We start from the raw sequence: 16,402 nt of genomic DNA, 5'->3' as shown, positions 1-16,402 counted from the left end.
TCCATTTTGTCTCCCAGATGAAATCTGCTTCTGCACAGCAAACTTGACATTTCCTTTTATAGAAGTAATCACGCGCGCACACAACCTTTGTGCTGCGTGTCATTTACTTGGATTCCTCAATCCAGGAAGCCAGGGACGGAAGAGGACTCAACAGTTGACACACACGGACGATCAGTATCAGACTGCTCAGAGCACGTAGGCCGCCATTGTTTACACAGGATGATGTGCTGCCGAGGACGATGATCTTTTATGACGATCTTTCCCTGAGAACGAGCGTTTGTCTTGTTCCTCTGCAGTTTTCTTACACTGAAATATTATTGTGAAGTGAGTTCTCCTAGGAACAAGGGATCAGTGGAAATGCAGCTTATCCTCCCCTCCATTTACACACCACAAACACAAGCATGAGAGACTTGTCTCAGGTTTTATTATTTTTAGAAAACATTAGAGAATAATTACTTAAACTAACCAGTAAACCAATGTCCGCCATCCACACGTGATTCCCTGTGAGGGGATCTATAATGACCTGTACAGGCAGATCGCTGGGGTCCGTCGCCCACTGGAGATACTCTGCAGTACCGGGCAGCGCCACCAGGCGGTGTGCAGAGCGGCGCTCTATCCGGCCACTGCTGGAGTCACCGCTGATCGGTGGCAGGGCCGGTGCTGGACCCCACCGATCTCACACTAGCGCTGTCACCTGAGAGGGTCTGTGCCACGCTGGGGACATTCTGTGGGAGCACTGCAGCGGATAGTGATGGCCGTGGTGCCGGCGGAAAGGCCAGCAGCACCGGCTCCTCCTGCCCATAGGCTGCACACCGCGCAGCTCTACCGTTGGAGACTCGGTGACGCCATCACTGTGCGCCGCATTAAAGTGACGTCACGATCAGCCCGGCCCCGCCCATCGCGGTGGCGAGACAGCGCAGCTGGATATCCCGGGAGCGCGCTCTCAACTGCCCTGGTGACAGGCGCGGAAGTCACGTGACTAGCAGTGACCGGCTGACGAGGGAGGGCGGAGAAGGTTGCGCTGTACCGGAGGCGAAAGACAGCGCGTCCCAGCGCACGGAGGGAGTGTGTGGAGGCCGGGATGGCGCAGTGCCTGCTCTCCGTGCAGGAGTTCCTCCAGGACTCGTTCATCCCGCAGGTGGCGGCCCTCTGCAGCGATGAGGCCGAGAAGCTCGCCCGGAAGAACCAGTTGTCCTTCTGCGAGTTAGTCCGGCCCTTCTGCCGCCTCAGCACGGAGGGTGAGTGCGGGGTGTCCGGCAGCGTCCATCACTGACAGCCCCGGTGCGGGGTCATAGTCCGACGGCAGAGGCGTCCAGTGCTGCAGCTGTGTGCCGGGGTGTGCTGCTGGGGTGCGGGCTGTGCCCCTGAGGTGGTGCGCCTGATCACTGAGCTCAGCCAGGCGCTGTGCCCCTTCTACCCACAGCGACGTGGTGCGCCTGATCACTGAGCTCAGCCAGGCGCTGTGCCCCTTCTACCCACAGCGAGGTGGTGCGCCTGATCACTGAGCTCAGCCAGGCGCTGTGCCCCTTCTACCCCACAGCGAGGTGGTGCGCCTGATCACTGAGCTCAGCCAGGCGCTGTGCCCCTTCTACCCACAGCGAGGTGGTGCGCCTGATCACTGAGCTCAGCCAGGCGCTGTGCCCCTTCTACCCCACAGCGAGGTGGTGCGCCTGATCACTGAGCTCAGCCAGGCGCTGTGCCCCTTCTACCCACAGCGAGGTGGTGCGCCTGATCACTGAGCTCAGCCAGGCGCTGTGCCCCTTATACTCATAGCGAGGTGGTGCGCCTGATCACTGAGCTCAGCCGGGCGCTGTGCCCCTTATACTCATAGCGAGGTGGTGCGCCTGATCACTGAGCTCAGCCAGGCGCTGTGCCCCTTATACTCATAGCGAGGTGGTGCGCCTGATCACTGAGCTCAGCCAGGCGCTGTGCCCCTTCCACCCACAGCGAGGTGGTGCGCCTGACCACTGAGCTCAGCCAGGCGCTGTGCCCCTTCTACCCACAGCGAGGTAGTGCGCCTGATCACTGAGCTCAGCCAGGCGCTGTGCCCCTTCTACCCCACAGCAAGGTGGTGCGCCTGATCACTGAGCTCAGCCAGGCGCTGTGCCCTTTCTACCCCACAGCAAGGTGGTGCGCCTGATCACTGAGCTCAGCCAGGCGCTGTGCCCCTTCTACCCCACAGCGAGGTGGTGCGCCTGATCACTGAGCTCAGCCAGGCGCTGTGCCCCTTCTACCCCACAGCGAGGTGGTGCGCCTGACCACTGAGCTCAGCCAGGCGCTGTGCCCCTTATACTCATAGCGAGGTGGTGCGCCTGACCACTGAGCTCAGCCAGGCGCTGTGCCCCTTATACTCATAGCGAGGTGGTGCGCCTGATCACTGAGCTCAGCCAGGCGCTGTGCCCCTTCCACCCACAGCGAGGTGGTGCGCCTGATCACTGAGCTCAGCCAGGCGCTGTGCCCCTTCTACCCCACAGCGAGGTGGTGCGCCTGATCACTGAGCTCAGCCAGGCGCTGTGCCCCTTATACTCATAGCGAGGTGGTGCGCCTGATCACTGAGCTCAGCCAGGCGCTGTGCCCCTTCCACCCACAGCGAGGTGGTGCGCCTGACCACTGAGCTCAGCCAGGCGCTGTGCCCCTTCTACCCACAGCGAGGTGGTGCGCCTGATCACTGAGCTCAGCCAGGCGCTGTGCCCCTTCTACCCCACAGCGAGGTGGTGCGCCTGATCACTGAGCTCAGCCAGGCGCTGTGTCCCTTATACTCATAGCGAGGTGGTGCGCCTGATCACTGAGCTCAGCCAGGCGCTGTGCCCCTTCCACCCACAGCGAGGTGGTGCGCCTGACCACTGAGCTCAGCCAGGCGCTGTGCCCCTTCTACCCACAGCGAGGTAGTGCGCCTGATCACTGAGCTCAGCCAGGCGCTGTGCCCCTTCTACCCCACAGCAAGGTGGTGCGCCTGATCACTGAGCTCAGCCAGGCGCTGTGCCCTTTCTACCCCACAGCAAGGTGGTGCGCCTGATCACTGAGCTCAGCCAGGCGCTGTGCCCCTTCTACCCCACAGCGAGGTGGTGCGCCTGATCACTGAGCTCAGCCAGGCGCTGTGCCCCTTCTACCCCACAGCGAGGTGGTGCGCCTGATAACTGAGCTCAGCTAGGCGCTGTGCCCCTTCTACCCCACAGCGAGGTGGTGCGCCTGATCACTGAGCTCAGCTAGGCGCTGTGCCCCTTCTACCCCACAGCGAGGTGGTGCGCCTGATCACTGAGCTCAGCCAGGCGCTGTGCCCCTTCCACCCACAGCGAGGTGGTGCGCCTGATCACTGAGCTCAGCCAGGCGCTGTGCACCCTTCTACCCCACAGCGAGGTGGTGCGCCTGATCACTGAGCTCAGCCAGGCGCTGTGCACCCTTCTACCCCACAGCGAGGTGGTGCGCCTGATCACTGAGCTCAGCCAGGCGCTGTGCCCCTTCCACCCACAGCGAGGTGGTGCGCCTGATCACTGAGCTCAGCCAGGCGCTGTGCACCCTTCTACCCCACAGCGAGGTGGTGCGCCTGATCACTGAGCTCAGCCAGGCGCTGTGCACCCTTCTACCCCACAGCGAGGTGGTGCGCCTGATCACTGAGCTCAGCCAGGCGCTGTGCCCCTTCCACCCACAGTGAGGTGGTGCGCCTGATCACTGAGCTCAGCCAGGCGCTGTACCTTTTCTACCCCACAGCGAGTTGGTGCGCCTGATCACTGAGCTCAGCCAGGCGCTGTGCCCCTTCTACCCACAGTGAGGTGGTGCGCCTGATCACTGAGCTCAGCTAGGCGCTGTGCTCCCTTCCACCCACAGCGAGGTGCCTGGTTGTGGGCTCCCCACCTCAGTGTGGCGGTGCTCCTTGTTGCGGGCTCCCCCCCTCGGCGTAGTGGTGTGCCTGGTTGCGGGCTCCCCCCGCCCCCTCGGCATGGCAGTGTTCCTGTTGCGGGCCCCCCCCTCGGCGTGGCAGTATGCCTGGTTGCGGGCTCCTCCCTGTGGCGTGTTATCATGTAACTACCTTAGGACCACAAAACCTATTGCTCCTCTCTCTCCCCCATTGAGCCCGTGCAGGTATGTTTATGGTCCCCTCCTGTCTGTGTTCCCCCTGGTACTGCTGATGTGCCGCTGCGCCAGTCACTAGCCTTAGTGTTAACTGCAGACTTACTTGCAGACTTGTAGATTGTCACGTTTCATCACCGGCAATTTAACAGATAAAGCATTTCCCATTGCACAATGGCATATAAGGGGTCATCTCCTAAACAGCATTTATGACCTTGGACCCGTCTCAAAAATGCAGATCCCAAAGTTCCCTGTGCTCATTTTCTTCTGTCAAAAGTTAGACCCAACGCACCGCTCCAAAATTAATTGAATAAGAAAAAACTAGCGCTGTTGGGCCTCATTCAGACGTGTCTCTCATACGCTTTATTCAGGGATAGAACGTGTATTAAAGGCAATGTCACAGGACTGTTTTGCTTTTGTGGACCATGCCATCCGTTTTTAACATTGTAATGGATCCAGTTTCACCGTATTTATTTTTTCATATGAGAAAATCACTGATGGTAAAGACCCAAGCACTGATGAATCTCGGACCGCTTTTGCTTCCCTGAAAACTGATGTCTGAATGAAGCTTTAATTTTCCACATAGGAAAAAAACACCTGAAAATGTACCAGGTGATTAATTGACGACCTGTGAGCGCAGTGTGCATGCAGCAGTAACGAGCTGCCTCGGAGAGTAAACCCAGGTTTCCATTCAATAACTGCAAGCAGAGATCTTAGAAAGTGTGCAAAATTGATACAGATAGTTCGAGAAAATAGTATAAATGTCTGACTGAGTATTTGCAAATGGAAATCCTTGTGAAACAGGAAATGTCTTATTGTACTTTCTTTAAATCTAGGCTATAATTCTTTTTTTCTTTCTTAAATGTTTTTGTGCTCGCCATAAAACCAATAATATTTATTATACTTGTTATGAATTCCTTCCCAAGTTCACATGCGGGACCCCAACAATCAGCTCCACGTGATAAAGAACCTGAAGATCGTTGTTAACAGCATTGTTCCGCAGCCTCCACTGCAAGCAGCAGTTCGTAAACTCCTGAATGACGTGGTCGCCGCCAATCAACCTGCAGAAGGATTAGTCCCAAATGTGATCACTGCCGGAGATTATGACCTGAATATCAGTGGTAAGAACACAACTGGTTTCTTCTTTTCCAGGAGAATAATCTCTGGAAGCTATTGGCCGTGTAATTGTCATGTATTTCTTTTGTATTTTTCTGTTTTAATGTGTACCAGCTGAAGAGCCCGGCGTTGCCTGGGCATAGTTAATATCTATGGTTAGTTATAGCACCTCACTTCTCTTTCCCATCACGCCTCTCATTTTCCCCCTCACTCCTCTTATTTTCCCTCTCACTCCTCTCATTCCTCTCATTCCCCCCTAACACTTGTAATTTCGACCTCACATCTGTCATTTTCCGATCACTCCACTATTTTCCCTCACTCCTCTCATTTTGCACTCACACCTTTTCATTTTCACCTCACACCTCTCATTTTCACCTCAGTATATACATGTTTGTCATCTCCCTTATATATAAGTATACACCTGTATGTCATCTCCTGTATATAGTACCTGTATGTCATCTCCTTTTATATAGCATATACCTGTGTCATCTCCCCTGTATTTAGTATATACCTGTGTCATCTCCCCTGTATTTAGTATATACCTGTGTCATCTCCCCTGTATTTAGTATATACCTGTGTCATCTCCCCTGTATTTAGTATATACCTGTGTCATCTCCCCTGTATTTAGTATATACCTGTGTCATCTCCCCTGTATTTAGTATATACCTGTGTCATCTCCTCCTGTATATAGAAACCCAAAAGAAGAATGGACACTAAAAGCTAAAATATAACAATTTTATTGAAAAACCATATAAACAAAATACAAATATTAAGATTAGAAACCAAGTAGCGGGATGCAATGAAAAAAGATAAAAAAGGCGACACTAGTGCCACACACGGAACAAGTAATATATTTGTAGAGCAAAAAATAGGTCAGTTAAACTGATACCATAAGTACAAATACCATACAACACTTAATAAGATCAATATATTTTGCGTAGTGCATATTGTAGAGGTCAAGCAGAAATTGCCAAGACCGAAGGCATGAGTAAATCATCAAGGGAGAGTCCCATACAATAGAGTGAATGGAGCCTAGAGTCTGCCTGCAAAATGTAGATAAGACAGTGCATAAACAGAGTACCAACCTGCGGCCGTGTACGGGAGAGGGAGCCCCGACGCGCGTTTCGCATATACTGCTTCCTCGGGGGTCTTGGCAATTTCTGTGCCATACAGTATACTCTGCCACATTTAACCTATACTAAGTCCTTCACTGACATTACTTTATATTACTTAGTATATATTACTTTGCACTAGGTACTTTACTGTAATTTTTCCTGCATACTGTGTATCTCCCTGCATCTGCACTTTATTTGAGAGCATATATCATATGTTAATTACCTCTGGTTGCCATATGCGCATATACTTATACATATAATACATCAGCTTGACCTCTACAATATGCACTACGCAAAATATATTGATCTTATTAAGTGTTGTATGGTATTTGTACTTATGGTATCAGTTTAACTGACCTATTTTTTGCTCTACAAATATATTACTTGTTCCGTGTGTGGCACTAGTGTCGCCTTTTTTATCTTTTTTCATTGCATCCCGCTACTTGGTTTCTAATCTTTATATTTGTATTTTGTTTATATGGTTTTTCAATAAAATTGTTATATTTTAGCTTTTAGTGTCCATTCTTCTTTTGGGTTTCTATATTATATATTATGGCGGAGCTTCTACCTCCGGTGCCCTTTTTGTAGGTTTATTGATTTATTATTCCTCCTGTATATAGTATATACCTGTGTCATCTCCTCCTGTATATAGTATATACCTGTGTCATCTCCTCCTGTATATAGTATATACCTGTGTGTCCTCTCCTCCTGTATATAGTATATACCTGTAAGTCATCTCCCATGTATAGTATGTACCTGTATGTCATCTCCTTCTGTATATAGTATATACTTGTCATTTCCTCCTGTATATAGTATATACCTGCTGTGTGTCATCTCCCCTGTATATAGTATATACCTGTGTGTCATCTCCACTGTATATAGTATATACCTGTGTGTCATCTCCCCTGTATATAGTATATACCTGTGTCATCTCCTCCTGTATTAGACCTCGTTCACACGTTATTTGCTCAGTATTTTTACCTCAGTATTTGTAAGCTAAATTGGCAGCCTGATAAATCCCCAGCCAACAGGAAGCCCTCCCCCTTGGCAGTATATATTAGCTCACACATACACATAATAGACAGCTCATGTGACTGACAGCTGCCGTATTTCCTATATGGGACATTTGTTGCTCTTGTAGTTTGTCTGATTGTTAATCAGATTTTTATTTTTGAAGGATAATACCAGAGTTGTGTGTGTTTTAGGGCGAGTTTCATGTGTCAAGTTGTGTGTGTTGAGTTGCGTGTGGCGACATGCATGTAGCGACTTTTGTGAGATGAGTTTTCTGTGGTGACATGCGTGTAGCAACTTTTTGTGTGTTTAGTTGCATGTGACAGGTTAGTGTAGGAGGTTCTGTGCAGCAAGTTTTGCGCATGGAGTTTTATGTGTGGTGCCTTTTGAGTATGTGCAAGTTTTGTGTGAGGCAACTTTTGCATGTGTTGCAACTTTTGTGCATGTGGCAATTTTTCCGCGTGTGCAAGTTTTCCATTAGGTGAGTTTTGCACGTGTTGTGAGTTTTGCGTGAGCCTAGTTTTGCATGTGGCGAGTTTTGAGCGGCGACTTTTGTGTTTTTACTTTTATGTGGCGAGGTTGGTGTATGTGTGGTGAAATGTGTGCTGAAGGTGGTATATGTGTTCAAGCACGTGGTAGTGTGTGGCGCATTTTGTGTGTGTGTGTTCATATCCCCGTGTGTGGTGAGTATCCCATGTCGGGGCCCCACCTTAGCAACTGTACGGTATATACTCTTTGGCGCCATCGCTCTCATTCTTTAAGTCCCCCTTGTTCACATCTGGCAGCTGTCAATTTGCCTCCAACACTTTTCCTTTCACTTTATCCCCATTATGTAGATAAAGGTAAAATTGTTTGGTGAATTAGAATGCACGGGGTTAAAATTTCGCCTCACAACATAGCCTATGACGCTCTCGGGGTCCAGACGTGTGACTGTGCAAAATGCTGTGGCTGTAGCTGCGACGGTGCAGATGCCAGTCCCGGACACACACACACACACACACACACACACACACACACACACACACACACACACACACACACACACACACACACACACACACACACACACACACACACACACACACACACACACACACACACACCTTTATATATTAGATTGTTTGTAATGGGATAAGTCATGTCGGAGGCTGCTTTCCATTACCCAGTGATATGAACGTGTGATCAGAGCTCTTAAAGACTTTCCTGCAATCCCATCTGGGACTGGTATCCAAAGACATAGAGAACTGTGTGACGAGAACCTGCACAGGTCTAAATTGCACATACACAAGCGGGAGCTTTGTAGTGCCCAGTGGTGAATCTGGACATGTGGGCTCATAGCGGATGTAGTGCAGGCGTGGAATGGATTCTTCCTCTAATCTTGTGATGTGGAGCTGTTAAGAACCCGCTGCTCACACTACGCCTATCCATAGGGCACCAATCACCTACAGGAGGCCAACAGGGGACCTCTGTGGGGCCTCTACCGGTCAGTATACTGCAAATAATAGTATGGGTTAGTGTAGTAGATTATCTGTTTGCAAACAAAATTATTATTTGTAATTATTGTTTTTAAATTGAAGCCTATACCCCTGTGTGGGATATGCCCTGAGCCTTTTCCAGCATATACAGTGGGGCAAAAAAGTATTTAGTCAGTCAGCAATAGTGCAAGTTCCACCACTTAAAAAGATGAGAGGCGTCTGTAATTTACATCATAGATAGACCTCAACTATGGGAGACAAACTGAGAAAAAAAAATCCAGAAAATCACATTGTCTGTTTTTTTAACATTTTATTTGCATATTATGGTGGAAAATAAGTATTTGGTCAGAAACAAACAATCAAGATTTCTGGCTCTCACAGACCTGTAACTTCTTCTTTAAGAGTCTCCTCTTTCCTCCACTCATTAACTGTAGTAATGGCACCTGTTTAAACTTGTTATCAGTATAAAAAGACACCTGTGCACACCCTCAAACAGTCTGACTCCAAACTCCACTATGGTGAAGACCAAAGAGCTGTCAAAGGACACCAGAAACAAAATTGTAGCCCTGCACCAGGCTGGGAAGACTGAATCTGCAATAGCCAACCAGCTTGGAGTGAAGAAATCAACAGTGGGAGCAATAATTAGAAAATGGAAGACATACAAGACCACTGATAATCTCCCTCGATCTGGGGCTCCACGCAAAATCCCACCCCGTGGGGTCAGAATGATCACAAGAACGGTGAGCAAAAATCCCAGAACCACGTGGGGGGACCTAGTGAATGAACTGCAGAGAGCTGGGACCAATGTAACAAGGCCTACCATAAGTAACACACTATGCCACCATGGACTCAGATCCTGCAGTGCCAGACGTGTCCCACTGCTTAAGCCAGTACATATCCGGGCCCGTCTGAAGTTTGCTAGAGAGCATTTGGATGATCCAGAGGAGTTTTGGGAGAATGTCCTATGGTCTGATGAAACCAAACTGGAACTGTTTGGTAGAAACACAACTTGTCGTGTTTGGAGGAAAAAGAATACTGAGTTGCATCCATCAAACACCATACCTACTGTAAAGCATGGTGGTGGAAACATCATGCTTTGGGGCTGTTTCTCTGCAAAGGGGCCAGGACGACCGATCCGGGTACATGAAAGAATGAATGGGGCCATGTATCGTGAGATTTTGAGTGCAAACCTCCTTCCATCAGCAAGGGCATTGAAGATGAAACGTGGCTGGGTCTTTCAACATGACAATGATCCAAAGCACACCGCCAGGGCAACAAAGGAGTGGCTTCGTAAGAAGCATTTCAAGGTCCTGGAGTGGCCTAGCCAGTCTCCAGATCTCAACCCAATAGAAAACCTTTGGAGGGAGTTGAAAGTCCGTGTTGCCAAGCGAAAAGCCAAAAACATCACTGCTCTAGAGGAGATCTGCATGGAGGAATGGGCCAACATACCAACAACAGTGTGTGGCAACCTTGTGAAGACTTACAGAAAACGTTTGACCTCTGTCATTGCCAACAAAGGATATATTACAAAGTATTGAGATTAAATTTTGTTTCTGACCAAATACTTATTTTCCACCATAATATGCAAATAAAATGTTAAGAAAACAGACAATGTGATTTTCTGGATTTTTTTTTCTCAGTTTGTCTCCCATAGTTGAGGTCTACCTATGATGTAAATTACAGACGCCTCTCATCTTTTTAAGTGGTGGAACTTGCACTATTGCTGACTGACTAAATACTTTTTTGCCCCACTGTACATCAAATGAATAATGAAAAATGTATGGTGATTAAAGTCTTAGGGTATTTTATCAGTTTATTTCTGGTTTCCTTGACTATTGTGGGGTGTTTTATTGCGTCAGTATTAGTGTTAGTCTCGACACTTATTAATAATTGGCTTTTAATTTTATAGATTTTTTTTTTTTAAATCATTCATAACCCATTCCCGATATGACTTATTAATTACTTCATATGTCAGGTTCCCATCTTCCCATCTTTGATGAGCCTGCATTGTTCCTGGCATATGATGGCTGTATTAGGCTGTGTGCACATGTTGCGGATTCGTGTGCGTTTTTGTGCAGATTTCACCTGCGGTTTTACACCTGCGGATTCCTATTGAGGAGCAGATGTAATTCGCTGCGGAATCCGCACAAAGAATTGACATGCTGCGGAATAAACAGCGCAGTGTTTCTGGGCAGTATTTTCCGCACCATGGGAACAACGGATTTGGTTTTCCACAGGTTTACATGGTACTGTAAACTCATGGGAAACTGCTGCGAATTTGCAGCGGCCAATCCGCAACGTGTGCACACACCCATATACAGCCATCATTTGACTCTTGCCAATAGCGAGTGGCATTGAACTTCACTGGCTGCTGTTAACCCCTTAAATGCTGTTGTCAATCACTGATGTATTCGTGGGCTGATGATGGGTCTGCGGTCGGCCTCCCTGCCTGCCGCAATGTTCCTCATGTGACAACCAACCTATGGCTGGCATTCAATAGTAGACCTAATATTTACTATGTATTGCAATACTTAAGTGGGTATAGTATAAGCCATTGGACAATCACCGTTTCAATAAAAAAAAAAAGTTTTACAAATATTCCAATAAATAAAAAAGTAAATCATCGCCCAATTTATTTCCGTAAAAATACATAAATTGGCATGGTATTTCTGTGTCCTTAAATGTCATATCAAGATGTAAAATTAACCCGATCATCCCACGATGAGCTTTTGGTGAGGTTTTATCGGTGCATATTTTTGCTGCATCAAAACCGCAGTGTCGTACAGTTCCAGCAAAGCGGATGGGATTGATAGAAACCTCATGGCCATCATGCTTTTATTCAGTGTAAACTGACCTCTGGTGCGTTTCTCATATCCGCAATGTGTTGATTTCTCTTGTGGATACGCTGAGTTTTCTGTTTGGATTTTTCACATAGACTTGCATTAGATGTGGAAAATCTGCTGGTAAAAAAAAAAAAAATGGACATGAGTCTTTAGTGTTTTCTGCAGCGGAAACGCATCAAAAATGCATGTAATCCGCACCCAAGTATATCAGTGTTTTTAAAGCAAAAAAACAGTATTAAAATAAATAAGCTTTAATTAAAGCAAGACACCAACAAGAGACGAAACAATGCAGCAATAAAAACGCACACTAAAAGGCACGTAAACTAATTAAAATAATAAGTGCAAAAACTCTGCAGTGTCACAAGCTTGTCGTGGGAACATGGCCCAACACAGCAAAAAATGCAATTGGAAGCAATAAAAATGCTGTATCTTAAAAATAACATTTTCTTAACCATTAATTTAACAGATACTACTTCTAGTTTACTGCATAGGCTGTATGTCAGGTGCACTAGAGGTGTGTCTTGGTTTATATGGTTTGATAAGGATATTCCATGTGTCTGGGTTTTTTTTTTACCAAAAGTAGAATTAAATGCAAAACCAAAATGTATATGGCTGTACTCAGATGCCTCACTGCAAATCCACAGGTAATTGCAGAAGATGCAGATGTGGTTTTGTGAACTGTCCACACGGAAGAAAAAACAACCCTCCCCCCTCTCCCCCCCCCAAAAAAAAAAAAAAAAAAGCCTCAGGAAAACAGTGTGCTGCAGCGTGACCATTGACCGGCAGCATGACCATTCACCGACAGCATGACCATTGACCGGCAACATGATTGCAGCCAGGTACTTCTCTCTGCAACATTGCGGCATTTCAGAGAACACATGGTATTCAGGGCCACTCTGGGACTATAGGAAGACGACGGACTAGTCCGGTCGGCCAGCTTTTTCCTGCCTCACCCCAGATGATTGCAATGTCTCTTCCTATGAACTCACATGGCCAAGACCTGATAATCATCTAAAGCCGAGCAGTGACAGGTCAGCCGACGGCACAGTCAGGTCTCTCACTGGAATCCGATTATTCAAACTTTGTTCTCTCTCTAAAATGCCGCCGTGCTTCAGAGAGAAATACGTGGCCGCAGTTCTGCCCATGGTTTGGTCCGTGTGAATCATGTGACAAGTTCCCTTTATATCTCTAATTTGCCTATTCCACGTGTAGCAAAATTGTTATGCTAACGCTGCAAAACGGCAGCGATAAAAGATCCATCCTTTCTATGTTTTTGCTGATTTGTACCCTACACCTGTGACACTAGGCATTAGTGAATCACTACTGTACCGGTGTTATCTGGCATCCAGATATGTGCACTTAGGTCGTTTTCCCCTGCTTTTGATTATTTGACCTGACTGACGCTGTCTCATCCATATGCTTGCATTGTGATACTTTGTATTACAGTTACCGGCTGTTTGTCACTTGGTGCGTATTGGTGACGCTTTATGCACCTTCATAGCTGACAGTTGCATTTGTTTCTATTTCCTTTGTTACTGTTTAATGTTTTATGATGGTGAGACCAAAGCTTAACAATATGGACAGTTTTGAGTTTTTGCACCTATATTTACAGCTTTTATTCCCTTTTTTCCTTTGTTGGAGGTATGCATCAGTGGCCTTACTTATAGAGTTCTGTGACTTCTGCCACGTTTGATTCACACTGACACCCCCACACCAAAAAAGTATAGTGTGCAAAATTAGTGTTTTTAGATTATATGGATGTTTTACTACTGTATCCACCTGTATAAGCCAAGCACAGCTATTCCTGGACAGTAAGAAAATGACTAACCTAAGAGGACATTCCCAATGAGCTTTTCACGGGGGATCTCGGGCGGCAAAACCACAGCCGGCCCGTATGTGTCATATATTGTATTCAAAATTGTACATGGCAAAAGGTGAAATCTGCAGCATAAAGTGATATCTCAAATCTACTATGCTGGTCACTTTACACAGGGCTGTCTCCACAGCATGAGCTTACACTGTCCTGCACAATGCTGGTACTGAAAAATGCAGTGGATATTCCTTCTGGAAATGTGCTCCATTTGTGTCCTGTAAGAATACAGACCACTACCGGCCTTGCACTCCTTTGCCCTATACTGGTTGCAATGGGGACCCATTCGGCATATGTATTTTACAGACTCCTACTTTAAATGCAGCATATCTATGTAAGTAGAAGCCTTCGGAACGTCTCCGGCTTCCTGCTGCACATACTTGATTAAACCGAGAACTGAACAGTTTGCTTACAGCTGCTCAGTATATCATAATTGTACACTAAAGTCTGTACACATCCATAGCTCTCCCAAATGAGATGAAAACTACTGACTGACGTGTTGCTGGTGATCCCTTTTATAAAATAACTAACTCTCTTCTTGAATCCTCAGCTGCTCTGAAGTGCTGCACATGGTGCACACTACAGCACTGTCCTCAGCATTCACATGATCTGTGTGCATGACTGCATCGCTGCGGCTCTGGTGGGGGATTGGCAAAGAGCATTCTTAATGTCTCTAAAGATTTTTGAGGGCTTAGGTCACATTCACACATCTGTGTTCTGTCAGGTTATATATATATATATATATATATATATATATATATATATATATATATATATATATATATATATATATATATATATATATATATACCGTATATACTCGAGTATAAGCCGACCCGAGTATAAGCCGACCCCCCCTAATTTTGCCACAAAAAACTGGGAAAACTTATTGACTCGAGTATAAGCCTAGGGTAGAAAATGCAGCATTTACCGGTGAATTTCAAAAATAAAAATAGATGCTCCATACCGTTCATTATTGCCCCATAGATGCTCCATATACAACTGTGCTATATAGAATGCTCTGCACCGTTGATTATGGCCCCATAGATGCTCCTTATAATGCTGTGCCCCATATATGCTCTGCACCTTTATGGCCCCATAGATGCTCCTTATAATGCTGTGCCCCTTATAGGCTCTGCACCTTTATGGCCCCATAGGTGCTCCTTATAATGCTGTGCCCCTTATATGCTCTGCACCTTTATGGCCCCATAGGTACTCCTTAGAATGCTGTGCCCCATATATGCTCTGCACCTTTATGGCCCCATAGGTGCTCCTTATAATGCTGTGCCCCATATATGCTCTGCACCTTTATGGCCCCATAGGTGCTCCTTATAATGCTGTGCCATATATGCTCTGCACCTTTATGGCCCCATAGGTGCTCCTTATAATGCTGTGCCCCATATATGCTCTGCACCTTTATGGCCCCATAGGTGCTCCTTATAATGCTGTGCCCCATTTATGCTCTGCACCTTTATGGCCCCATAGGTGCTCCTTATAATGCTGTGCCCCATATATGCTCTGCACCTTTATGGCCCCATAGATGCTCCTTATAATGCTGTGCCCCTTATAGGCTCTGCACCTTTATGGCCCCATAGGTGCTCCTTATAATGCTGTGCCATATATGCTCTGCACCTTTATGGCCCCATAGATGCTCCTTATAATGCTGTGCCCCATATATGCTCTGCACCTTTATGGCCCCATAGATGCTCCTTATAATGCTGTGCCCCATATATGCTCTGCACCTTTATGGCCCCATAGATGCTCCTTATAATGCTGTGCCCCATATATGCTCTGCACCTTTATGGCCCCATAGGTGCTCCTTATAATGCTGTGCCCCTTATATGCTCTGCACCTTTATGGCCCCATAGGTGCTCCTTATAATGCTGTGCCCCATATATGCTCTGCACCTTTATGGCCCCATAGGTGCTCCTTATAATGCTGTGCCCCATATATGCTCTGCACCTTTATGGCCCCATAGATGCTCCTTATAATGCTGTGCCCCATATATGCTCTGCACCTTTATGGCCCCATAGGTGCTCCTTATAATGCTGTGCCCCTTATATGCTCTGCACCTTTATGGCCCCATAGATGCTCCTTATAATGCTGTGCCCCATATATGCTCTGCACCTTTATGGCCCCATAGGTGCTCCTTATAATGCTGTGCCCCTTATATGCTCTGCACCTTTATGGCCCCATAGGTGCTCCTTATAATGCTGTGCCCCATATATGCTCTGCACCTTTATGGCCCCATAGATGCTCCTTATAATGCTGTGCCCCATATATGCTCTGCACCTTTATGGCCCCATAGATGCTCCTTATAATGCTGTGCCCCATATATGCTCTGCACCTTTATGGCCCCATAGGTGCTCCTTATAATGCTGTGCCCCTTATATGCTCTGCACCTTTATGGCCCCATAGGTGCTCCTTATAATGCTGTGCCCCATATATGCTCTGCACCTTTATGGCCCCATAGATGCTCCTTATAATGCTGTGCCCCATATATGCTCTGCACCTTTATGGCCCCATAGGTACTCCTTAGAATGCTGTGCCCCATATATGCTCTGCACCTTTATGGCCCCATAGGTGCTCCTTATAATGCTGTGCCCCATATATGCTCTGCACCTTTATGGCCCCATAGGTGCTCCTTAGAATGCTGTGCCCCATATATGCTCTGCACCTTTATGGCCCCATAGGTGCTCCTTAGAATGCTGTGCCCCATATATGCTCTGCACCTTTATGGCCCCATAGATGCTCCTTAGAATGCTGTGCCCCATATATGCTCTGCACCTTTATGGCCCCATAGGTGCTCCTTAGAATGCTGTGCCCCATATATGCTCTGCACCTTTATGGCCCCATAGGTGCTCCTTATAATGCTGTGCCCCATATATGCTCTGCACCTTTATG

The 16,402-nt window shown here is 47.2% G+C and overlaps 1 protein-coding gene across 5 annotated transcripts in view; it reads left to right on the top strand.

The window, feature by feature from the left end:
* The first annotated feature begins 601 nt into the window (after positions 1-601).
* Positions 602-16,402, top strand: part of TRAPPC8 (trafficking protein particle complex subunit 8) — a 126,326-nt gene continuing 110,525 nt past the window's right edge. The window contains exons 1-2 of one of the 5 annotated variants that reach the window (XM_069731250.1): positions 602-1,238; positions 4,995-5,189. In XM_069731250.1, the coding sequence (XP_069587351.1) occupies positions 1,082-1,238; positions 4,995-5,189 (352 nt within the window). In that variant the 5' untranslated portion in view covers positions 602-1,081. Of the gene's footprint in view, positions 1,239-3,942; positions 4,081-4,994; positions 5,190-16,402 lie in introns of those variants that run through there. The other 4 variants (XM_069731251.1, XM_069731249.1, XM_069731247.1 and 1 more) reach the window with 4 other exon arrangements.

The sequence above is a fragment of the Ranitomeya imitator genome, chromosome 6 (assembly GCF_032444005.1).
Source record: "Ranitomeya imitator isolate aRanImi1 chromosome 6, aRanImi1.pri, whole genome shotgun sequence".
Lineage (NCBI taxonomy): Eukaryota > Metazoa > Chordata > Amphibia > Anura > Dendrobatidae > Ranitomeya > Ranitomeya imitator.
The sequence above is the reverse complement of the archived record's forward strand: the minus strand, read 5'-3'. Positions and strand labels throughout refer to the sequence as shown.